Source organism: Sciurus carolinensis, chromosome 9 (assembly GCF_902686445.1).
Source record: "Sciurus carolinensis chromosome 9, mSciCar1.2, whole genome shotgun sequence".
Lineage (NCBI taxonomy): Eukaryota > Metazoa > Chordata > Mammalia > Rodentia > Sciuridae > Sciurus > Sciurus carolinensis.
Genome location: NC_062221.1, coordinates 53,611,594 through 53,636,432, shown reverse-complemented (window position 1 = coordinate 53,636,432; position 24,839 = coordinate 53,611,594). Strand labels below are relative to the sequence as shown.

General features: G+C 39.3%; 1 protein-coding gene across 3 annotated transcripts in view; it reads left to right on the top strand.

The window, feature by feature from the left end:
- The window catches only part of Mcf2l2 (MCF.2 cell line derived transforming sequence-like 2), a 237,559-nt gene that overhangs the window by 90,860 nt on the left and 121,860 nt on the right, over positions 1–24,839 (top strand). For 2 of the 3 annotated variants that reach the window (XM_047563542.1, XM_047563539.1), the window contains exons 6-11: positions 4,363–4,479; positions 9,200–9,349; positions 11,716–11,751; positions 14,852–14,976; positions 15,727–15,841; positions 16,312–16,431. In XM_047563542.1, the coding sequence (XP_047419498.1) occupies positions 4,363–4,479; positions 9,200–9,349; positions 11,716–11,751; positions 14,852–14,976; positions 15,727–15,841; positions 16,312–16,431 (663 nt within the window). The remainder of the gene's footprint in view (positions 1–4,362; positions 4,480–9,199; positions 9,350–11,715; positions 11,752–14,851; positions 14,977–15,726; positions 15,842–16,311; positions 16,432–24,839) is intronic. The other variant, XM_047563540.1, reaches the window with a different exon arrangement.

Sequence of the window (24,839 nt, the reverse complement as noted above, 5' to 3'; positions counted from 1 at the left end):
TCTGGAAAGTGGGTTAGCCATGCCAGGGTCAGTCTGGTCAGTCATTGAGGCTACAAATGCCAGGGCATCAAGAACACAGAAAATAAGAAAACTGTTTGTCTAGCTGATCCTGTGATAAAAGGATGCACAGTATGCAAATACAAAAACTAAGAAATAACACAGAACAACAACTATTTTAAGGTCAGATTTACATGCTCAGTGTGAGTTTGAACAGCAGAGTTATTTTGCTATTTCCCTTTCCTACATACATTTTTTAAAACTTGTTTTTTAAATTCTTGATCCTGAGTAGATTAAAAGGAAAACATTTTTATGATGAAACTGCTTTGCCTCCTTCATTTTTGAAATTGTTTTTTAATTTAATGTGCAGTAAAATTCACTCTTTCTGGTACATAGTTATGTTTGGACAAATGCATGGAGTTAATTAATTCCTACCACAGTCAAGATGCAAAATGGTTTTATCACCCACCCAGATTTCCTCATGCTCTTCTTTCTAGTCAGTTCCTCTCCCATCCCAAACAGCTGGCAGCCACTGTCCTGTTCTCCATGCTCAAGTTGCCATCTTCCAGAAAATCATGTAGATGAAATTATATTCTATAGACTTTGAGTATGACTGTGTCACTTAGCACGCACCAGTTGGATTTCATCCATGTGTGGATGTGTCAATAATTCTTTCTTTAAACTGATGAATATTTTCCCACGTTGTAGAGGTATCAGTTTATTCATTCACCAGGGAAGAACATTTCAGTTGTTTCTAGCTTTTAGCCATTAAGAACAAAGCTGCTATAAGTATTCACATGCAGGATTTTGCTGTGACACATCATAGGTATATGTCTAACCTTATGAGAAACTGTTGAACTGTTTTGAAAAGTGGTGCCACTATTTTGTATTCCCACCAACTGTATATGAGAATTCTAGCTGCTTCATATTCTTGCCACCTTGCCAAAAACTATGGTAATTTATAAAAGTTTTAGCCATACTAGTTGCTTGTATTGTGGTATCTCACTGTGGTTTTAATTTGCAGTTCCTTCATGATTAATGACATTGAACCTCTTTTCATCTGCTTATTTTCCATCTGAATATCTTCTTTGGTGAAGCTGTAACAAGGCTTAGAGGCTGCTTTTGCTAAAAGCACTGATTCTTCAATTGGGCCTGCAGATGTCCAAAGGGTAACTAAAAACAGGATAAAAGATTGACATCTTTGCCTTCATTTCACATCTGCCTTCTTTGCTACCTTAAGCCTTGGGTAAGGCTGGTAATCCTCTCCCTTCAAGGCTGAAGGTAGCAAGATTAAGAAAAATAACTAAAGTATTTTCAAGGTTTGCAGGGACATCATAATTAACAGATTGTCAAATGCCAGTTTTTACAATATCCTGTTCCAGGTTGACCACCCAGTGGCACCTGACCTAAAGGAACTAACACCATCCTGCTTTCCCACCTGTCCTTTTCTCTGAGTCATTCCTTCCTGTAGTCACCTTGGATTCCAGGAACAACAGGTCTGATGGATAAACACCTTGGGATGAATTGCAACTACTCCTCAGGCAACAACTTTCTCATAGCTACCAACAAGGCTCTGCATGTCTGGCCCTGAGATAATGATCAACCAGACCAAGTTTCACCAAGACTGCTTGGCTATATGTACTTCTAGTCCCACTTTGCTACATACTCTGAGAGTTCATGTTAGCACCCCTGAAGACAGGGCTGAGGACGCTTGATCCCTCTTGTCTTCCCAATGTCACTGTATTGAATAAATTCCTTTCCTGACTTTCACTCTTACTTTGTCCATTTTTTTTCTGGGATGAGTGGCTGGACCTGATTGGTTGGGACTTCCTGAAGTCAGGCCCCCTCTGGTCTAGGACTCTGGGAACAAAACTTCTGTTCAAATCTTTTGCCATTATTATTTGTGTTATTTTCTTATTGTTGAGTTTTGTGAGTTCTTTATGTATTCTGGACATGTCATTGTCAGGTGACTTACAAATATCTTCTCCCAGTTGTGGGTTACATTTTCCTTCTCTCAACTGTGACTTTACAGAGTAAATATTTTAAATTTGGATAACATCCAGCTTATCAACTTTTCTTTTATGAGTCATGCTTTTGGTGTCATAATGCAGAACTCTTTGCCTAACCCAAAGATTTCACCCTAAGATTTTTTTTTTTGACTTGCACAACACTTCTGCTAATATGTTCATTTTATTCTTAATTTTCAATTTAAAATTCCTCTTGGTCCTTTCTAAAGCTTAAGATGAGAAAGCAGAGTCCTAGTAAGTGTGAAAAATCACACCTCCCTTCCCTGTTTAGATATGGGAAATAGGAAATATGTAGCCTGGTGGGATAGGTTTTTGACACTTCAGGCTGTAGGGCAAAGTTATTTCTAACACAGTATTGTACACAGCTTTTTTTTTTTTTCAGTTCCAAATGTTACCATAGGAACAAATGTTCCCAGAAGCAAAATACATTCTTAACTAGATAATTTCTTATTACCTGTCTTATAATTTTAGTTCAGAAAGACTATAAATCATTTTTCAAAGTCCCATAAGTGGTTTAACATTTTTAGGAGGGAAAAGCATAGATGAATTTAGGTGTTTGACTGCTTTTTTCCCTCTCTTTAATGTTGCTAAAATAATTTTTTAAATTCCCAAACAGTTTTCAGAAATGAAGGAGAAGATCCTAGGGCCCTGGGGTTAATGTAAGGAGAAGTAGTCATTGAAGACCACTAAACCTAAGTTCCTCAGGCAGGGTCTATCATGCTTATGATTTTATTCCCTGGTGCCTGGCATTTACTAGCAGTTCAATATGTATTAAATAAATAAATTTTTTTTGTCTAATTTTGTTTCACCTATAGACTTTAGGCCCTAATTTATTTATACATTTTTTTCATTCCAAAGTGGATTTATCACTTGACTCATAACAACACAAGAAAGTCCATATTCTTATACCTGACCAAGAATAAATTTTTAAAATAATCAACATAGGGTGAAAAAAATAAGTTTTTTAATGAAAGGTTTCAAGTGGGAGGTGTTTCAGAGACAGGGGTGAGATGTCCTTGTCCCTGGTTAGGGGACATCCAGGGTGTGCTACAGCCCCTGGGTCAGAGACCCTCAGATTGTCACCAGGTGGGGGTCTGAGGAGGTCTGTAGGAACCAAGGAGAGCTCCACTCAGACCTTCCAAGCTCTTGACCACATCACAGAAGAGAAGTTAAAAATGTGTCAGGTTGTAGAAGAGAGGAAGAACTTTCTAGAAAGGCAAAGGTGAGCCCTCTCAGAGCAGAGCTCAGGCTATCTCAGGAACAGGGACACATCATCTTGGTTTGGGGTTTTAATCCTGATGAAGGGACAGTAGCTAGGGGACTGAAGGAGGTGGAGCCAGGGTGGGGCCGTGCAATTTTGTGCCCGTTTTCCTTGATCCTGTGCATTGTCCTTGCACATTCCAATCATACCATGCCTCATTTGCATCTTAACTCACCAGGGGTGTGTGTCCTACTGTTCCAATGAGGCCAGGGTCATTTCTTGGTCACCAGAGTCTTCAATGCACATACTCTCTGAAGGAACGGTTCACCTAGTTGTCTTGTGGTTACTGGAGGTTTTATTGCTTTTTCATTAGCCAAAAAACTTCAGGCGAGAATTCGGATGCAGGAGATGTGGGCTGGTCACTCATGGGTTGTTTGTTCTGCATTTCAATGGTTTATGATGGTTTCTCTTATGAGACTCAGTGTTCTCTTTGTATCCCAAAATTTCTATTTCAGGATCATGCTGAGGTCAGAACTGCCATGGAGGAGTAGAGAGGGGCCATCTGGTTTATGTCAGCTTCCTCTAGATGTGGGGTATTCATTCATGAGCAGGATTGTTAGGATATAACCCCCTTCCCTATTACCTCCACATCTCTTACCCTAAATGATAAATTGGGGTCACACCAACATTCTTCATGAAAGGTACATGGGTGTGGTGGCTCTTTTCAATAAGTACTCTATAAGTTCCTGTATTGTATTTTGATACTCCTGGACCACACTTTATTAGGCTTCTTATCACAGACTTTTAGGCCTCAACACAGTCCTTTATTTTGATGGCTCTGGAGTACACTTTAGCTCGGGAATTTTGAACAAAATGTTACCTGAAGTGAGACCTGATTCTGAGTAACCTAAAACTGAGTTCTTGACCCACGTCACCAGATTGTCACAGGCTCTCTCACTCTTGTATTCTTTGTTCAAAAGGGAAAAGTAGAAAGAGACTTTAAATAGTTCTCTGCTATATACAGTAACCATCTTTGGATGTAAATGCCTGATAAGTCAAGTTTGAAGTATTGTTTAAGAGTAGAATCTACACGAGCTTTGTGAGGACCCATGAGAATATTTCATTTTTTCCCCACAGATCATCATGTTAAACTCAGTTTCTGACCTCCATGGTTACATTGACAAAAGCCAGCTGACGCAGGAGTTAGGGGGGACTTTGGAATATCGCCATAGTCAGTGGATAAATCATCGGACTGTGAGTATTGACTTGTTTGGGCTTTTCTCTGCCTTTCTTTGTTTTTCAGAAGACAGGGGAATTAAAGATTGACAGTTGGGAGATCACTGTAGGTAACTGCCTGACCTTAGGAAGATGGGGATTCTCAGCCACAGGCTGGGGAAGAACCAGGGTGGAAAGGTAAAGACCAAGGTTTCTCCTGCTGACCACAGAACCTCCCTGCACCTTTGGGTGCAGGGGCTTTGGCAATCTTAACTTAGCTCTCACCTGGGAGTTTTAAAAAACCAACACCCTGCTATGTATACCTCATGAAAAATTTTTTACTTGATCTGGAATGGATCTCAGACATCAGAATTTCATGAAACTCTCCATAAAAATCCCAGATGATTCTAATGTATGGACAGATTGAAACTCGGGGAGTTAGAAGATGCTGTACTTAAATATTGCCACCATTACTTATTGCCTGACCTTGGGAGTTACTAAGCCTTTCTAAGCTTGCTTCCTCCTTTGTTAAAGTGGAACTAACACCAGGCATGGTAGCATACATCTGTAATCCCAGAGACACAGAAAGCGGAGGCAGTAGAATTGCAGGTTCAGGGTTAGCCTGGGCAACTTAGGGAGGCCCTGTCTCAAAATTTAAAAACAAACAAGACTGGGGAGGTAGCTCAGTAATGGAGCACTCACCTAGCAAATGTGAGGTCCTAGATTCAATATCCAGTACTGCAAAAGAAAAAAAGTAAAGAAAAAATTAAGGGTTAACACAGTTGTTCTCTGTTAGGAGTAATTTCGTCCCACAGAGGATATTTGCCAATGTTTTTAGACATGTTTTGCAGTGAGAACTTGGTGGGGAGTAGTTTAGGCATCTAGCGGGGAGGGGCCTGGGAACCTGCTAAACATCTTACGATGCACAAAATGGCCTCCACCACAAAAAATTATCCAGCCCAAAATGTGAATAGTGCCATTGTTGAGAAACCTTAGGCTGCGAAAGCTACCTGGAAGTTTGATGTGGGAGAGAAAAGGATATATTGTCTGTGAAAGTGCCTGATACATAGTATTTTACTTTTTCCTACTTACTTGTATTGGTGGTCATTGGGCTAAACTAGAAGTTTCAGTACTATTGAGGAAAAAAATGAGAATGACACTCTTTACTGTGATCTGAATGTTGTTGTCCCCTGCAGCAAATTCATATGTTGGAACCCAAAGTGACAGTATTAAGAAAGAGGGCCTTTAGGGAAGTGATTGTGTCAGACCTTACAAGAGGTTGAAGGGAGCTCCCTCGCCCCTTTGCCTTCAGAGGACCAGGGAGGGCCTGTTCTATGAGAAACATCCTTTCACTTTGATCTTGAACTTCAAGCCTCCTGAACTGTGAGAAATAAATTTCTGTTGTTCATAAATTACCCAGTCTAAGGTATTTTTGTTATAACAGCCCAAACAGCCTAAAACATTCACCAGAATAGATATTCCTATCATGTCTTACTGCTTTCCCCACTCTCCTGACCTCTACCCTTGAAAAGATTAGGTTTCCTCAGCAAAACCCAGTCTCCCTTCACCTCACTTCACAGCTTGTGATTACAGCACTTTTCTTTGTAACCGACCAATTTGGAAGCATGTTGCCCAGTACTTACTAGTGAACACCCGAACTGCACTGAATTAGGTATGTGAATTCACCTTGACTTAGATATAATGTTTTGTAATTTTTTTCTTAAAAAAAAAAAAGGAAATTTAGAAATTAAACAAAAATAGATTTCCAGCAACACTCCTTTTCTTTCAAAGCTACAAATTAGAATTCCTTCCTTACTTCCTTTTGAATTCCAAGAAAGTTTCCCAAAACCTAGAGGAAGGCCCCCACACTGACCCAGAACTCTTTAAACTTCTCATCAACTTGGTCACAAGAATAGTGACTCCTAGAAAATCTCATGATGTGCATATAATTCCAAATAAATCTAACTATGAAAGATGTGGGTGAAGCTAAGGTAGAGCGTTATAAATGAGGGAGTGTAAGAGGGTCCTCCCAGGCTGCAGTTTCATTAGATCATACAAATTGTGGAACTTGGAGTGCTTCTAGATTTTATTTCTCAACTTCTAGATAGTCAAAAGAATTTACTGACCCACCAGCCTTATTGGGCTAACTAGCTCTCCCCTTTGCTCTGATTTCTCTACCAGTTATTTATTTGATTATGCTATTCATGTTTTTCAAGTCTTTTAAAAGACATATTTGTAACAAATACATTTAAAGAGAAAAACCTTCACCTTTTTGTTTCAAAGACAAAAATAGTTCTTTGAAAACTTAGAGAGTTAAAGAAGGCCAAGGTCATGAAGAATGTTTGGAGATGGAATGAGCAGACATTTGCACACTTCCCTCCCCGATAGACCTAGTTTGTAGCCACCTAGTTTGTGGTGGTGCATGTGTTAAACACATGATAGTGAACTTTAAAAAATACATCTAGTATTGGAAGATGAGTGACATTCTCTACATACCTTTTCCACAGATAGATAATTTTATATGGACACACATATAGTTAAAAACTTAAGAGTAGAATAGGATAGAAGCACATACACATTGTTTTATACCTTATGATTGAAACATAGATTCTTTGTTATTTTGTGCCTTTTGGATGTCACATTATCAAGAAACTCATAGAAAGGTTAGAACTCAAAAGAACCTTTAATATCATTTACTTCAATCACCTTATTTTACAGATAAGGAAAGTGCCCTTCAGAGTAATGAAGAAACTTATCTAAGGTCAAATGGTTAAGTAGTGGCAGAGCCATGACTGAAAGAGCTTAGTCAAGCACTTTTAAATTCCCATATCAGGACCAGGTCCTCTGTCCCATTTCCAAGGTGATTGTTCAGGTAATAACATGGAACCAAGTTAATTTGTTAATAGGTGACCACTCCTGTTTCCAGGATGACCTTTGTAGGCCTCACACCTGACATTCTGGGTGGTCACTGTTATTCTTATCATAGTTGTAAGGTACTTATTGTTACCAAGATCCTTTCACATGTGCTATCCTTTTTTATCAAAATAAACAACAACAACAAAAAACAAATAATACAAAACAAAAATTCCCCTGCAAAGCTAGGGGTGGAGCTCCATGGTAGGACACTAGTCTAGCATGCATGAAGCCCTGGATTCAACCCCCACCCCCAACTACCAAAAAAAAAAATCCCTGCAGAACAGAAAGCATTTCCCCTTTTTTTCAAGTGAGGACTCTGGGACTCAGTTGCACTACATGGCTTATCCAAATAACACAGTTAGAGAGGATCAGGATCTGAACTCTGATTCAAATTTTCAACTCTTAAGGCCAAGGTCTTCTGAGGATCTAGTTTTAAATCTAATTTTGCTAAATATAGTTTTGATTGCCAAGAGGTGGGCCGGTATAGTGCTTTAGAGTACAGCCCAGGAGCCAGATCCCACCTGACTCCAGTCCCACTTCTGCCCTGTATTTTTTTTTTGTATGTCTTCTGGGAAATGATTCTCAACATGCTTTAGTTTCCTCATTTGTGGGGTGATCATGATGATAACTAAGATGAAATAGTGCACATAAAGCAAAATACATCATAATCTTATATTTTCTATTATTCCCCCAGAAAATGGGTTTTTTATTTTCTGTTATTCATCATAGGCCATTAGCGAATACAATTGAGAGAGTGTCTTAACATAGATGTTGGGTTATCTCAACACAATAAAATTAATGTGTTGAAAGAAAGATTTTCACAAGGGGGTTTGGATTTTTAAGCCAGAAGTGCAAAGGTGTTCAAAGTTGTGGCTGCGCAAATGCTTGTGCTAACAGGGAGGTGTCCTCCCACAGCAGTGTTTCAAGTATGAAAACAGCTGAAGGAGAGAAGCTTTGGGTCCAGGCAGATGAGGGAGTGGGCAGGGTTCTGGAAGCCTCGTTGTGCTAGCCCCAGGCCCAGCCCCTGGCCTAGAGAAGGGCCCGAGTGCATTCTTTATGATGTAGGTTTGGGTTTTTAGAAACAGTTCTCTGATAACGTAGGAACAGAGGTCATTTCTTCCTAAATGAAAATTCTGTAGAACCTTTTTGCTTTTTCCATTCACTCAATCAATAGCAGTTTATGGGCCCCTCTGGTACCATGCCCTGGGAGTACAGAGATGAGTGTGACGGTGCCAGCAAATTTTATAAAAGAGATATAGCAGGAAGAGATCCCCAGTCCCTCCGCACAGATGTAAATATCTCTCATAAAGGTCAGTAGTGACCTAACCACTGTATTTATCTTTCCCCCCAATTGTCATATCCTCTCGGCAGCATTTGACAAGCCTCTCAGAGGTAGCAGGAAGTTGGAGGAAGGATGGGGGGGAAGAGAGGGCACTGTGGGGACTTAGAGGAGAAGGTGAGGTTTTTCAGAAAGAAGGTGGGGGTGGTTCTGCCCTTTGTGGCATTGCATCTGCGTAAATCTGGAGTCAGACTTAATGTTAGGTGTCCTTGGGGTAATGATCAGAGCTCTGAACTTGAAACAGCTGAGCTTGGTTGAATCCTCCCTCCCTTCCTTCCCGCCCAGGTAATATGATTTTGGGCAATTCACTTAACCTGTTGGAGTTTCATATAAAGTGAAGATAAAATGCCTCCCATTCTGTATTAATGAGATGATAGACAAATATAGTATCAGGGACAATATGTGACACTCAGAAAAGGGCTGCTAGTTCAGTGTCCTTCCACTGAGAAAGCATATTGGTGAATGTTAATAGCTCCATGTTGTTATAATTGTCTGACTTTCCAGGCTATGGAAAACTTTGCCTTGACATTGAAGAATACTGCTCAGATGCTGCAGACATTTGGGTCCTGCCTGGCCTTGACAGAGCTGCCCAGAGGCATGCTCTCCACTGAAGACCTTCTCATGTCCCACACAAGGCAGCAGGACAAAATGCAGGTGAGTGGTCAGAGGCCTCTCAAAGGCCAGTTCCTCGAGCAAATCAGAAGCAGGATTAGAGTGAAGTCTCTGAGCTGCTTCTCCAGTCACTTGGCAGTCATTGACCATCTGAGACCTTCCAGATAGGCAGTATGTGAAAAGAAAACTTTCTGGAGGCTGGTGAGTGTGAGATCTAGGGAAAGTAGCCCATGGAAGACGAACTCCTTCCAGCATTGTGCTGGCAAGATGAGGTGTGTGAGCACTGTTTCAAGGACAGATCTCTTATGATGATGCTACTCTGAGCAGAGCAAGATGGCATGGGCCGAAATTGCCAGGGTGGGGAGGGAAGGGAGTTGATTCCAGGACTGAGCTTCCCAGTGGTTGTTGTGAAGTTTGGGGGCAGACTAATAAACTGACTAAGTGCTTCAATTTCTCAGGGATGTGTTGTTTTATTTGAAGACTAATTTGAGAAAAGGGATTGTAGGAGGTGCTCCAAAATGGGTTCAAGGAGGAGAAGTGGCGCCTATGAAGTGATTCACAAAAGCACGTCAGAACCTGCTGAGAAGGGAGTTAGGCAGATTTTTCACACTATGCAGTAAGAGAAATCCTCCTGGAGTTTCTTACTGCATGACTCTCGGTCCCTTTCTGCCTTGAGAAGCACAAACAGACTGAATTCTTTACTTCTCAGAAAGCCCATTTTCAATAAGCAGCAAACTAAGGAGTGGGCATTGGAACACCTTAGCATTGTGTGTGTCTTTGTTACATCAAACTTGAAATTGCTGCACTCTTATCTGTAACTCGAAAATTGCAAAACCGTTTTGTTAGCTGGCTGGTTTGTTCCCTTATTCAGTGTTAATTATTGAGGACTCACCTCTATGGACCAAGAAACCCCCCCAAAAATGCAGCGTTGAGAAACACGTAGTCTAGTTAGGGGAGTCTCAGAGTCTAGTGGTTTAGGGAAATTAATTCTTCCAAATGCCAGAGAACATTGCTAAACTCCACTTTTAAGAAGGTTGTCATCCAAAAAGAGCTCAAAATGTATTCCCAAGACTACTCTGAGTGATCAAAAGATCTGGAATGAAACTGTGAAATCCTGACAGCATCCTGGAGCTTTTCCCAGGAAATGCCTCTGAGAAGCTTGACCATTTTCCTGTTCCAAGCTTGTTGGCCAAGTTCACCTCCCCTAATTCCTGTGAGGTCCATATTGCAGAAAGCCAGGTTGGGGGTGCCTGTGTGAAGTCTGCTAAGGAAAGGGTTTGCAGATGCACAGACTAAGACCTCCAGGAATCTGCAGAACAGCAGTTAGTAGGACAGAGTGTAATGGGAAGGATGCTGCGCATGGCAGGCAGCCAGACAGGGACTGTAAAACAGAGCTCTGCGCAGGGGCTCAGGAGCACAGAGCATTCTTTGCCTCATTCCAGGGAGAAGCTGCAGAGCAGAAGCGCTGAGATGACAACGTGGTCAATCAGAAGATCTCTGGCAACCACCAAGCAAAGCATTTTTGCAACTTTTGGGTACAGATTAGGGTTCAATTTGGTTTAGGGAGGTAGCTTAGTGGTAGAGTGTTTGCATAGCATGCTGGAGGTCCTAGGTTCAATCCCTAGCACTGCAAAAATAATAATAATAATAATAATAATAATAATAATAATAAAGATTAAAAAAGAAAAAAACAGTTCAGCTCTTCCCAAGTATGATGTAGTAAGGACACATACAATGCTCTGGGGAAAAAGTTTAAAACTTTGCATTTTAGACAAGGACACATACCTGGGGCGTGAAAACCAGTCAGATAAGTCCTGCTGTCTGTGCAGTGTACCCTGGGAAAGTCAGATGAGCAGTCGCTGTATAATTTCCACACAGGCAGAGTTCCACAGAGGTAACGGGTTGGGAAGGAACCAGTCCACAAAATGGAAGAAGAGCATTTTCCTGTGCTTGGTGACCAGCTGTTCTCAGACTTAGAACAGGCAACTTTGATTATGTAGTGGAGTAACTCTGTAGATCCACAGAATGTGAAATGGTATTTGACATTTATAAAGATAATTTTACACTCTAATTATCACATCTCAATTTGGTTAAGTGCCTCTATCTAAACTGTTAAGACACTTGAAAAGAATGTAGGGGATCCCAGTTAATTCTCCTTTTAGTAAAAAAATAAATGCAGTCTTGCATAAACTGAGGTGTCACACTTGTGTTTTTCTATTCCATGCTGCCCCAAGGTCATGGACAAGACCTGTAACTTTCTGAGGATAAAATTCTCAATTTGTTCAAGTATTTATTTATTTTATTTGTTCTGATTATAGTACATGACAGTAGAATGCATTTATACATTTTTGAAAGCTCATACAAAAATAGAGTGTAATCTCTCATTTTTCTGATTATACATATTGCAGGATCACATCCGTCATGCAGTCATACATGTACATGAGGTAATAAAGTCTGTTTCACTCTACTAAGTATTTATTTTGATTAAGAATATTAAGTGAATTTGCATTAAAAATATTCTGTCTTTCTAAGTATTATTAATATTCTTTTTAAAACAATACAGAGGGTTTTCCTTTTCAAAAAAGAACTAATTATTGGCCAAATATAAATTTCTTTACTCCTTATAACTTAGAAACAAGAAATTAAGTGTCTTCTTTTTCATTTAGAAAGCACCATTCCAAGTGAAAAACCAGTATAGTGTAAGATTCATTCCTCAGAACAGTGAACTTTTAAATCTGTTTCAATATGTATAAAAGTTATGATGTCTGATTAATTTTTTTTTCTCTCACTCTGAAAAGTTTCTAAAATAGTTTCTAAACAGGTAACATTACATTGGGACACTTGGCTTGACTGCTTGGTTTACCCTCTCCTGGGATCTTTGAGCCCTTATCTTAGATTCCTGGGATCTTTGAGCCCTTATCTAGATTCCTATAACTGCCCAGTCACTTCTACAAGCAGTCAAAATACTAGAGCTATTGAATTAGAGAGTTTCTACAGCCTTGTTTGCTAATTCTCTGTGGAGCTGTTACTACTTTGTTCAACACTATCATCCAATGCAATTGCTTTCTTTTAGCCATCCTGGTATATCAAACTAATCTGTTTACCCAGAAAAAAAAATCTGAAATCGTTCACAGCAGAACAGTCTTATCAAATTTGAAACAAACCAATGACTTTAAAGAATGCTCTTATTTAAAAACAAATTCCTTTCCCTCAGTCTGAACCTCAATTTAGCTCTGCATCCATTCTTACAGTCCAAGAGGGCTTCCAATTTCAGTACAGGATGTGTAATTTTCTATCCAATGAGATCACAGCCACTGGGCTTGGTGCTAAGATTTGAAACCCTGTTTTTCTGGGATTTCACTATTGCATCTGAGAGACAGGAAGGAAGAGCACGTGTGCACATAACCAGCTTTAGCCTTTCCTGGGAGGAGTTCTGTTCCTGATGAATGGGACAAGCACACACAGCTCTGCTCGCCAGCCCTCCTGCTACATCTGTCCCTGCTGGATGACGAGCCAGCACCTGGACTCAGCACGTGGCACGGCGCCCAACTCTGTGGCTGCCCCTTCTCCACAGGGAGGCTCCCGTTTCCTCAGTACAGGCAACTTGGACCAGCTGTGGGCTCTCTCACTCTGCAAGCAGTACCCTGCTGCCATCCATGTGCCTAGCTCTCCAAAGGAAGGAAACTCACCGGAAGGGAGCATGAATTTATACACATGGTCCAGAAACAGTGCCCCATACATCCACACTGAGTGCTGGCAGTAAAAAATAAATAAACACTCAAAATGTTGAGGGATATTATCTTTCCGTGGAAACTGAAACTCTGTTTTGGGGCTGGGCCACTCATTTTGACCCTTTCCAAGAACCACAGTTACTCCCTCTTTCCCTTTTATTTTGGCAGATTTTTTGTAACCTTACTGAAGTTGACCATGTGGTTCAGTCCCAAAGCAGTAACCAGGTCATGATTTTTGCTTGTATTTTTTTTCACAATGCGAAGGGGATACACAGGGCGTGAAATCACTTATTAAGATCCACTTCCTTGTCTCACTTCATTCATGCTCTGCAGTTCTCTGAATGTCTCTCTCCTTCCAGCTTCCCCCTCCAGAGTCTCCCTCTGTACTCCTGCATGCCTCTTCTCCTTTAGCCTCACCACCTTCCTTCCCACCTCTAAATTGCAAAGTGTGTGTGTGTGTGTAAAACAATACCAGAATCCTTTCTGAGGCTCAGTTAAGAAACTGAGTGGGAAAATCCAGGACCCTCTTCAGTGGGTGGAGGAAAAAAAGGCTAAGGACACGTGTACATGAATACTGTTTTTCTGTCATATCCGATTTGTCTTTATTCATCTGCAACTTGTCTTCTTTTAGACTATTACTAATTTATCTACCCTGCAAATATTTAATGAGCATTGATAAGATAAGAAGAAATGAGGTCCCATACTTGAGAGTGGAAAAGAAGGGATATGTCCAATTTCCAGGCAGGAGATACTGCCTAATGACTGACTTGGGGCCCTGTCTGGAGTGGACAGAGCCATGGGATCCAAGGGGCTGTCTAAAACAAGGGAGGTTTGTCATCTCTCAGATCTAAGGATAAGTTTGAGGCTAGATATGGACAAAGTAACCCTTTATGGGAAATACTGAAGTGAGATGGGAGGCAAGCAAAGTTATGAGGTTGAGAGCACCCAGGCATTCTATGTGAACAGAGTTGGGGGGTGGGTATAGACTCCTCTGCTAGCTGGAGGCAGTGTGAAGGCTGAAGAGTTTCTGCTCTGGTGACCCAGCAAACAAACCCAGAATTCCCAAGAGTAAAATTCTAGGGCAGAATATGCTTCTTTTGGCTTTGAGCCTGGGCCTTATGATTAAAGCTCATGATAGTGAGAGATGACCTCCAAGGTGATGTTTCTGAGCTACTGGATTTAAAAGAAAATATCTTCAAAAATAGCTTGCAAAGCACCATGTTAAAAGAGTACAATAGAGTTGGTTACCTTGGAAGTACTAATCCTTCCATGTCAAACTGAAATTGCTGCCCATTTCTGCTAAACTTCCTGAATTGGACCAGGTCACAATTAGTATACAGTTTTTAATAATGAGACCAGATGAACTAGCAATTATTATGTTATTATTGCTTGGCAATGTCTATCATTTAACATTCAATTTCTGTCATTTTCTTGTTTCTGCTGTTTTCTTGTTTCTGTTATCTTGGATTATAAACAGATTTTTATTAACTACGTTTGCTTTTATTGTACAACAGCTTGAGATACACACAACAATCTTAATAGATATTCCTTTTGGAGAGGGAAAGTAGACAGACTGGGGACAAAAGGCTTGCTTTTTATGTCATACCCTTTTGTGTATTTTGAATTGTGCATCATGTGTATGCACTACCTATTAAGGATAAATTATTAATTTTTGAAGCTGCATATTGACTTCTTTGATATTTAACTTCCTAAATGAAAAACATATGAATCTACCTTTTTACTCACCCCCAAAATACCATAAATTTGTTTTTGTGAATTCCTTATAAGAAAGTTTATATTTTTACTTTTCTAGGATGAGCTGAAATTACTTGGAGAGCAAGGGATCACCTTGCTGTCATGCATCCAAGAACCAACAACCAAAAATCCCACCAGAAAACTCAATCCCAATGAACTTGAGAATGTAGCTACCATGGAAAGGTGAGTGAGTAAGTGGACTTTGGTTTCTCAGGAGACCTACATGTTCCAAAACAACTAAGAGCAGGTTGGAATAGATACTATTGGGTCTTAGTGAGGCCAAGAAAGAATAATATTTGAGACTACACAGGGGGAAGGATCATGTCCACCTGCATCCATCTACAGAGGACTTTTTAGGAGAGTCCCATTCACTCCTCTTATGATAAGCTCCCATCCCAAAATTTCCAGAGAGATGATGGTATTTGTTGAGTTTCATTTCCAATAACAGTTCAGTTTGGTTTGGTGCTATTATTTCCACATATGTAGTCTTGGGGAAAAAGAAGAAGGCACAAAGGTAGGGTCACCTGGAGCACATTTTAAAGCACAGTGGCTGTATCTGGAGTTAAGCTTCTTCCTGCACTTCAGGTGTCTGGTGGGAAAACAGAAGGTGTGGGACCCACTGAACCCTAAGAAAGACCCACATGACACAGTCTTTAATAATACACAGGTGGGCTGGGGTTGTAGCTCAGTGGTAGAATGCTCACCTAGCATTTGTGAGGCCCTGGGTTCGATCCTTTATTTTATAGAAATAAAATAAATATTGTATTGTGTCCACCTACAACTAAAACAAAAACATTTTTAAAAAAATAACACACAGAATGCCACCATTAATAACATGGATGGAAAACATAGGTAGAATATAACATAGACATATGCAGACATCTGTAGAAATGGATGCTAACATAAAGTTGCTTTTTCATTATTTCTTGAAAGGTTATTAGTTCAATTGGATGAAACAGAAAAAGCCTTTAGTCAGTTTTGGTCTGAGCATCACCTGAAACTTAACCAATGCCTACAACTACAGCGCTTTGAGCACAATTTTTATAAGGTATTGTTTTCTTTCTTAATATAACTTCATTTTTTGATACAGACCACTGGTTTTCTCTTCCCCCCTTGGATGCTTTGGGATTGGGTTTTCCTCTTTTCCCTAATCCAACTCCCTCTTTACATCATTACTGTTTCATAGACCCTTGCATTTATAGTGGAGTAGCAGCAATCTAGAATCCCATTATCCCATTTTTCTGTTGACATATGTGGCATTCTGTATTGGCTTAAGTTGCTTTTTGACTGATTAGCTGTTGAATATAGTTCTAACATTCTAGCAACAAGTGCCTCTATAACCCCAGCTTAACCTGAAAGGTAATGAGCTGAAAAAAAGAAGAAAGAAAAAGGCATATATTGATTGACCCAAGTCCTGATCCTTTTGGATTTTCAGGTTTTCTTGCAGCATAACAAACCTATACTTTCCAGATGGGTGCTTGTTGGTTTACTTCTGCACTGTTCTAATGTGTTTTGCAGGTTAAGCTTGCCCTGGAAAATTTGCTGGAAGAGCTAGCAGAGTTTACAGGCATTGGAGACAGTGTGATGCATGTGGAACAACTTCTTAAGGAACACAAAAAACTGGAGGAAAAAGGCCAGGTTTGTTTTTCGAAAAAAATTTTTTTTTTTTTTTGTACTTAGAAGGAAGTTGATATGAACAATGACAGATGGCGTCCAATCATTGCTGTTGGAGGGTATCTCAAGGACACAGAAATGCCCAAATTCTGCCCTTCAGTCACTCCTCCCCTACTCCCAGGTCCCCAAGGAGATTGCATGTTAACAACTATAACAAATAATACCAAATAAGACTAGTAGCAGAGTCTTAGTAAAGCTGCTGGAGCCCACGGAGGAGGGTGGAAACTCAGGTGTGGCGAGGACACTGGGCCAGGCCTGCCTCTCATGGGACCAGCAGCCAAGTGGGAGAAGGTCACAGTGGATGAATCACTGACCGAATCGATTAGCATAGTCAGTTTAGAGCTCCTCCCTGGGACCCAGATGTATGGGTGGGTTGGTGGCAAAGAGGGGAAACTTTTTAAAAGGGGAAACCAGAAAAAAAAAAAAAAAAAAAAAAAACACTAACTAGGGCAAAACCTTAGGCGGGGGAAATTGGTCCGCATTAGTTCTTTTGCTACAAAGAATTGACAGAACTTTTCTCCTTTCCCATGCCCCAAGAGTTGTAAATGTCAGACTTGGAAAGGAGTGTGTGTTTTACAATTCTCTTGTCAGAATTAAACAACTTCCTGAATCTGCACCACTAGTTGGCACTTAGAAGGAATTCTATTTTAAGTCCTTATAGATTCAGTTTATTATAGATTTAGAAAAATGAGTCATCTCTTTCCAGAAAAGTGCTTTTCCTTAATTAGGTTCTCTATGTTTTTATCTCCTGGGGACTAAGTCCCCTGTGATTAGCACTTCCTGTCTGAGCTTATCTAGAGGTATGTTTCTCAGATGACAATTTTACAGAACTGGAGATTGCTTCTCAAAGCGTGAGTCCCTAACCAGCAGCATAGGTGCCACCTGAGTGAAAGCTTATTAAATATGAAGAATCTCAGTTCCTACCTGGGGACTCAAATTGGCATTTTAATAATTCCCAGGTGATTGACCAGTACATTACAGCTGAAGACATATGCCCCTAAAGCCTACAAAATCAAGACCATGTTGAGCTGGGGGAGCTCCCATGCATCTGTGAACCCACACACCCACCTGTGCATCCAGCTCCTTTCTCAAGAATCCCATCCTGCCCTAGTGAGCATCTTGTCTTATCAGTGATCTTTTGATAGCTAAGCACTTTCATGTTAAAGGCACACAAATCATTAGAAATTGAATTTCACATATGTGATAACTACATGTCAGATTCTCCAGAATAGACAGCCCCAATTTTGTGTATTTCTAGTTCTTTCAAGAGAACTCCTTATTAAATATAGATACCATGTATTTTGCTTATATAAGTTTGTATATTAGAAAAGTCTCACCAATAAAAAATACCTTCGTATATAAATGAAGGTAGCTGACCTACCAGGAGAATGTTAATTAATCAACAGGTATTCCTTGTCCTCAGTGTTGTGAGTGTGGAAAAACACTCAAGACCCTGTCTTCAGGGAGCTTATATTCTACTAAGGAGAGAGAGTTAATTAAAAAGCAGTCAAGAGCTGGATCTGTGACTCAGTGGCAGAGCACTTGCCTCGCACATATGAGGCACTGGGTTCGATCCTCAGCACCACATAAAAACAAAGGTATTGTGTCCATCTGCAATTAAAAATATTTTTTAAAAAAGCAATCAAATAAATATCAGATAGTCACAAGTAATATAAAGAAAAAAAACAGAATATAAGAGAAAACAACTGAGGTACTACTTTCGCTGGAATGATCAAGGAAGGCCTTGAAGGTGGCCTCTGACCTGAGATCTCTATAGTCAGACAAAGCTTTGGGGAATAGCTTCAAAATAGAGGAAGCTACAAGTGCAAAGGTCTTGTGTGAGAATGGGGTTGGTGAGTCCAAGGAATGTTGCTGGAGCACAGTGAGCCAGGAGGACATGAATGGGGAGAGATGGGCAGGGACTCTGTGATCATATTGAGCCCTGAGGTCTTTGCTGAGGATTTGGATTTTTTTCTCAGTGAAACATAAAGGTATTGTAGGGTGCTCCTGCTTATATTTTAAATAGTGATAATGGATCTGTACAACGACATCACATTCTTTCTTCTGTCTACCTTAATACATTTAAAAAATGGCGTAGGGATGAGACCTATGATCAAGGGACATAGGAATGCTCTGTGAACCTATGATTCACTTTCTTTCTTTTCTCTCTCTTTCTTTCTTTTCTCTTTCTTTCTTTCTTTCTTTCTTTCCTTCCTTCTTTCTTTCTTTCTTTCTTTCTTTCTTTCTTTCTTTCTTTCTTTTCTTTCTCTTTCTCTTTCTTCCTTTCTCTCTCTCTCTCTCTCTCTCTCTCTCTCTCTCTTTCTTCCTTTCTCTCTCTCTCTCTCTCTCTCTCTCTCTCTCTTTCTTTCTTTCTTTCTTTCTTTCTCTTTCTTTCTTTCTTTTATACCAGGGATTGAAGCCAGAGGCACTTAACCACTGAGCCATACCCCAAGTCTTTTTTATATCTTATTAGAAACAGAGTCTTGCTAAGTTGCTTAGGGCCTCACTAAGTTGCTGAGGCTGGCTTTGAACTTGTGATCCTCCTGCCTTAGCCTCCTGAGCCGCTGGAATTACAGGTGTGCACCACCATGCCTGGCCATGACCCATTTTTAACGGGGAAAATTCTTGAACCAACTAGACTAACGCACTGGAGATGACCTGTGACCAGGGATTGATTTCATCCATCCTGTGCCTTGTTTTCCAGTTTTTAAAACCTACTTTCTCTAGGATGCATTATACCTATTCCTCTACCTTCGGGATGTCTTAACATCACTGGGATTTTCCTCAACATGTCTTCTGTAGGATTTCTAAGAGGAATTGTTTCTTCAGATAATTGGGGCTTGGCTAGTCTTCCCATGTGTTAAAGTACAAGGTGGTGGTATTACAAGAGTCCTAGGCCAGAGGGGGCCTGTCTTTGGGGAGTCCCAACAAATCATTTTCAGGAGGTTCAAGATGGTGAATTAGAGGAAGACTGCACTTACAATTACATCATGGCTTAGGATTCAAGCAGCAAGAGTACTACTTCTTACTGAAGAGGGTGATTGAAGAAATTCACTGAAATTCAATATTGGATAATCAGTGACTCTTAGAAACCCCCAAATTTGGATGCATTGAAAAAAGGACTAGAAAGAGTATATTGAAACCAAGCCAGGTGCAAAAGTGACAGCATCACAGGCTCACCACAGAGTGGGGGGTAACACAAATGGAAAGAGAAACACAATGGAAAAATTTGGCAGAACTGAAAAGCAATGTGAACTTAGCTGAACCATAGGCTGCACAGTCAGCTGGTGTTTAAAAAGTGATCTATTTCTCAACTAGCAAGTGGAGAGTTCAGGTGGGGAGTCATTTTGAGGAGGCCAAGTTTCAGCTTGCTACTGCAGGAGCCTGGGAGATCATAGCAAGTACTGCCATACTGTCCTGGCAAGTACCTATCATGTGTTATAGGGTGTGCCTAGTAGATCAAGATTGAAACAGGCATAGAGAAGACTGTATCCAGTGGAATGAATTTGGAGAGGACTGCAACTTGACTTCCTTTTGAGTCTGATAGCTCCCATGACCAGGTAGAGACGGTTGGGAAATTCCAGAGGTGGGCATGATTACACTCCAGGATTGAGCCTGGGAAGGCCATATTTGTGGGCAATGGAGTGTACAAGACTTTTGGAAGGTTGGTTCCCCTGCCCTACAAGTAGAATTCTTGGGAGGTCTCTGAAATCCAGAGCCCCAGCAATCTCTGCTGGATTGGCACCTGCCTGGCCCTAGGGCTGTGTTGATTTAATATCCCCAGAGAAGAGCCCACCCAACAAAGTCCCAAAGATCTGATCAGAGCTAAGCCCTAGCTGTTAGAACTTCCCATTTAGAACTCAGCTGTAACCCCACTCTGGGAACTCATTGATCTGGTGTATCCAGCAAAACTCCAACGCACAGTACTTTCCATTCTGCCTTATCTTACCCTGGTGAGAAGGGAAGTTGAAAGTGATTTTAATCAGCTTCAGTTTCAGGCCACTCCAGTTGGCATCTGCATGAGCAGCGCAAAAAGAGGAAGGGCTTAACAACCCAGCACTTGCTCTAAGAAGTACATAGCCCAAGAAGAAACAGAAAGAAGGACAGTTGGACATAAGCAGTGAACATCTGTCCTTATTGACAGTTTTGACCACTTCAGTAGAGATAATTCTTTCATTTTTTTCCTATTTCTTTCCCCCTTGTTTTTCTTTTTGTTTGTGTGTGTGTTCTTGCTGTGCTGATTGGTTTGTGGATGTATACATACATACACCTTTGTTTCTTTTTTCTCATTTCTCATTAGCATTTTTTGTTTATTTTTTCTTTGTCTTTTGAGTGTTAGGGCTTTTATTTGTTCATTTTCTTTTTTAAAATTTTGTTTCTCTTTTTTCTCTTTCTCTGCTTTCTTCTCCCTCTAATAGCCAGATTCTTTTGTTCTCTCTCTTCCTCTTTATTATATTTATGTTTCTCTCCTTCTTTATAGTCATCACTTGCTACATCCCTTCTGCTTTCTCAGTGTTGATGTATTGAACATTCTAAAGTTTCTTTTACCTTTCTATCACATTTCTTCTTCTCTTAATGAACTGTATTTTTACCATCTTTTACTACAATTTGATTTATATAACTCCTGTCCCCACCATTCAGATTGTTGTGGTTATTAGTACTGTGTATGGTATAGTTGATACCTGCTGTTTAATTTAATGCCAAATCTAGATCACAGCTATTTATTGTTTTTGCTCTTGACCATCCTGTTTTTTGTGCTGAAGGTGTCATATTAGGTACTAGGTATTTATTTTAATACTGTATATTATTCATTACTATTGTTTCTGTTGTTTCTCTCTTTTCTGTGAGGTGCTGGGAATCTACTGAGACACTATGAGTTCTCAGGGTAGAGACTTGGATGCTGAGCTAAACCCAGCTAAGAGACAGTACACTTTGCTCTATATGCAAACCAGCCATGCTCAAACTTTAATGATACTTTAATATACAGAATAGAAGAGATAAAAAACTCAAACTAATAGCCAGTCCCCAAGAAGAAATGACTGGGGGGACCCCTCGGACCCACTCACAAACATTCTCTTCTATAGCAGAAACAGAGACAATTAACACAATGACTGTGGACACCATACCTATGAGTGGGTCTTAATCTATATCTCTTCCATGCCTCTTTAGAATATACAGAATTGTTAAGAAGAGCAATCACAGAGGTTGGACTCCACCTACCCTGTTATATACAACACAATAACCAGATCTATAAGAAGGACCCCATTCTTTTGAGACCTACAAGGAAAGTGAGATTCTCAAGCTCTCACACAATATATACTATGTCAAAATACAGTAATTTTGCAAAGTTTCAGCAGGGAACTATACTAAAAACTCACCTGGAAATATATTGAAAAATCCACTACAATTTGATATCCCAGAACAAGAGAAAGCTGTGCCCTAAAAAACCCAACACATAAGAGTAGAAGAGAAGTAGCTCCCAACAGCTGCATAAAATCCAACACAGGAATACAAGAAATATGAAAAAACAAGGTAACATGTCACCTCCTAAAGTTCACAATTCATAAGCAATGGACTCCAAAGATATTGAAGTGGATGAAATACCAGATAAAGAATTCAAAAGAATGATTATAAAAATGATCAATTAATTCCAAGAGGACACAGAAAAGCAATTGAATGAATTAAGGAAGTCAGTGCAGTATATGAATGAGAAATTCAATGAGGAAATAGAGGTATTGGTAAAGAACCACAGAGATATGTTGGAAATTAAAGGCACAATAAATAAAATAGAATGTTGAATTCAAAGTCTCTCTAATAGAGGAGACTAGGCTGAAGACAAAATTTCAGAACTGGAAAGACAAAAGTGTCCGGCCTTGAACACTCAGACATTATTAAAGGGAAAAAAAGTAACTATGCCCAGAATTTACAAGAACTATGGGACAATATTAAGAGACCAGATTTAAAGGAATCATTAAAATTGAGGAGGATTGAAAGATGCAGACTAATGGCATGGATAAACTCTCCAGGAAAATAATAATAGAAAGTTTCCCAAATCTTGAGAATGACATGGACCTTAAGATACAGGAATCATTCAGAAATCCAAGTAGAACAAAAAGATTTGTTTTAATAAAAAGGACCTCTTCATGACACATTATAATTAGAATACAGAACATACAGAACAAGGGTAGAATTTTAAAAGTCAGGTCACATTTAGAGGAAAAACAATCATAATTACTTCTGATTTCTCAGCACAAATTCTAAAATCAAGGAAGGGTTGGAATTATGTGTTCCAAGTCCTAAAAGAAAATAATTGTCAACCATGATTGTTGTGTCCAAAAAAGCTATCCTTCAGACTGGAAGAAGAAATAAAAGCCTTCCAAGATAAGCAGAAACTAAAGAAATTTATGTCTACTAAGCTGGCACTAAAGAAAATACTTAAACACTACACACAGAAGAAATGAAAAACAAAATTTAGAGCTTGCAAATGGGAAATTTCTAGAAATAAGTTAAAATGGCAAGAATTACATCTCTCTATAATAACATTAAATGTAAATGGTCTCCACTCTCCAGTTAAACATAGGCTGACAGATGAATTAAAAATAAGACCCAATTGTATGAGAATAGTGATATAACAAATCACAGAGGTTGGACTCCACCTACCCTGTTATATACAACACAATAACCAGATCTATAAGAAGGACCCCATTCTTTTGAGACCTACAAGGAAAGTGAGATCCTCAAGCTCTCACACAATATATACTATGAGAATAGTGATACAACAAACCAGAACATTTGGGACATTATGAAGTCAGTTCTAAGAGGAGAGTTTATAATTATGAGGGTGCCTTCTTAAGAAAATCAGAAAGATACTAATTAAAAACCTAATGATGCATCTAAAGGCCCTTGAAAAAGAATAAACCTATTCCAAAATCAGTAGAAGGAAGGAAATAATTAAGATCAGAGCTGAAATCAATGAAACAGAGAATAAAAAATACAAAAGATCAATGAAACAGAGTCAGTTCTTTGATAAGATAAAGAAATTGATAAACCTGTAACCAAAAGAAAATGAGAGAAGACCCAAATTAAAAAAATTAAAGATGAAAAAGGTGAAATTACTACAACCATCACAGAAATCTAGAGAATCATTAGGGACTATTATGAAAACTTATACTCCAATTAATTGGAAAACCTCAAATAAATGAATACATTTCTAGACACATATGACTGCCAAAATTGAATCAAGAGGGTACAGAAAATCTAAACAGATCAGTAAGTAACAATGGATGGAAGCAGTCATAAAAAGACTTCCAACAAAGAAAAGCCCAAGACCAGATAGCTTCTCAGCTGAATTCTACCAAACCTTTGAAGAACTAATGCCAAAGTATCCTCAAATTATTCCATGAAATATAAGTGAGACACTTTCAATTTTGTTCTATGAAGCCAGTATCACCCTGATAGCAAAACCAGATAAGCCCATATCAAGGGGGGGAAAATTACAGACCAATATCTCTGGTGAACTTAGATGCAGAAATTCTTAATAAAATATTAACAAATAATAATCAACAACATATTAAAAAGATTAAATATGGTGACCAACTTGGTTTTATTTCAGGGTTGCAAGGATGGTTTAACTTATGCAAATCAATAAATGTAATTCATCATATAGTCATCCCAATAGATGCAGAAAAAGTCTTTGACCAAATTCAATACCCATCCATGATAAAAACACTAAAGAAACTTGGGTTAGCACCTCAACATCGTAAAGGCTATATACAACAAATCCAGAGTTAATATCATTGTGAATGGGGGAAAACTGAAAGTGTTTCCCTGAAAATCCAGAACAAGACAAGGATGTCCATTCTCACCATACTCCTATTAAAACAGTACTAGAAATTCTAGCCAGAGCAATTAGGCAAGAAGAGAAAATAAAAGGGATAAAATAGGAAAGGAGGAAGTTGGATTATCACTGTTTGCAGATGATATGATCTTCTATACTTAGAAGATCCAAGAAACTTCACCAGAAGACTGCTAGAGCCAATAAACAAATTCAGCAAAGTAACAGGTTATACAATCAACATACAAAAATCAATAGTTCTAACCAAGGAAGTGAAAGATCTCTATGATAAAAACTATAGAACACTGGAGGAAGAAATTGAAGGACACATGACACAAGAAGATGGAATGACCTCCCATGATCATAGATAGGTAGAATTAATATTGTTTAAATTGCCTTATTACTAAAGCAATATACAGATTCAATGCAAACTCCATCAAAATATCAGTGGCATTCTTCAAAGACAAAAAACAAGCAAACAAACAAACAAACAAACAAAACAGTCCTATAATTCATTTTTAAGAATAAAAGACCTAGA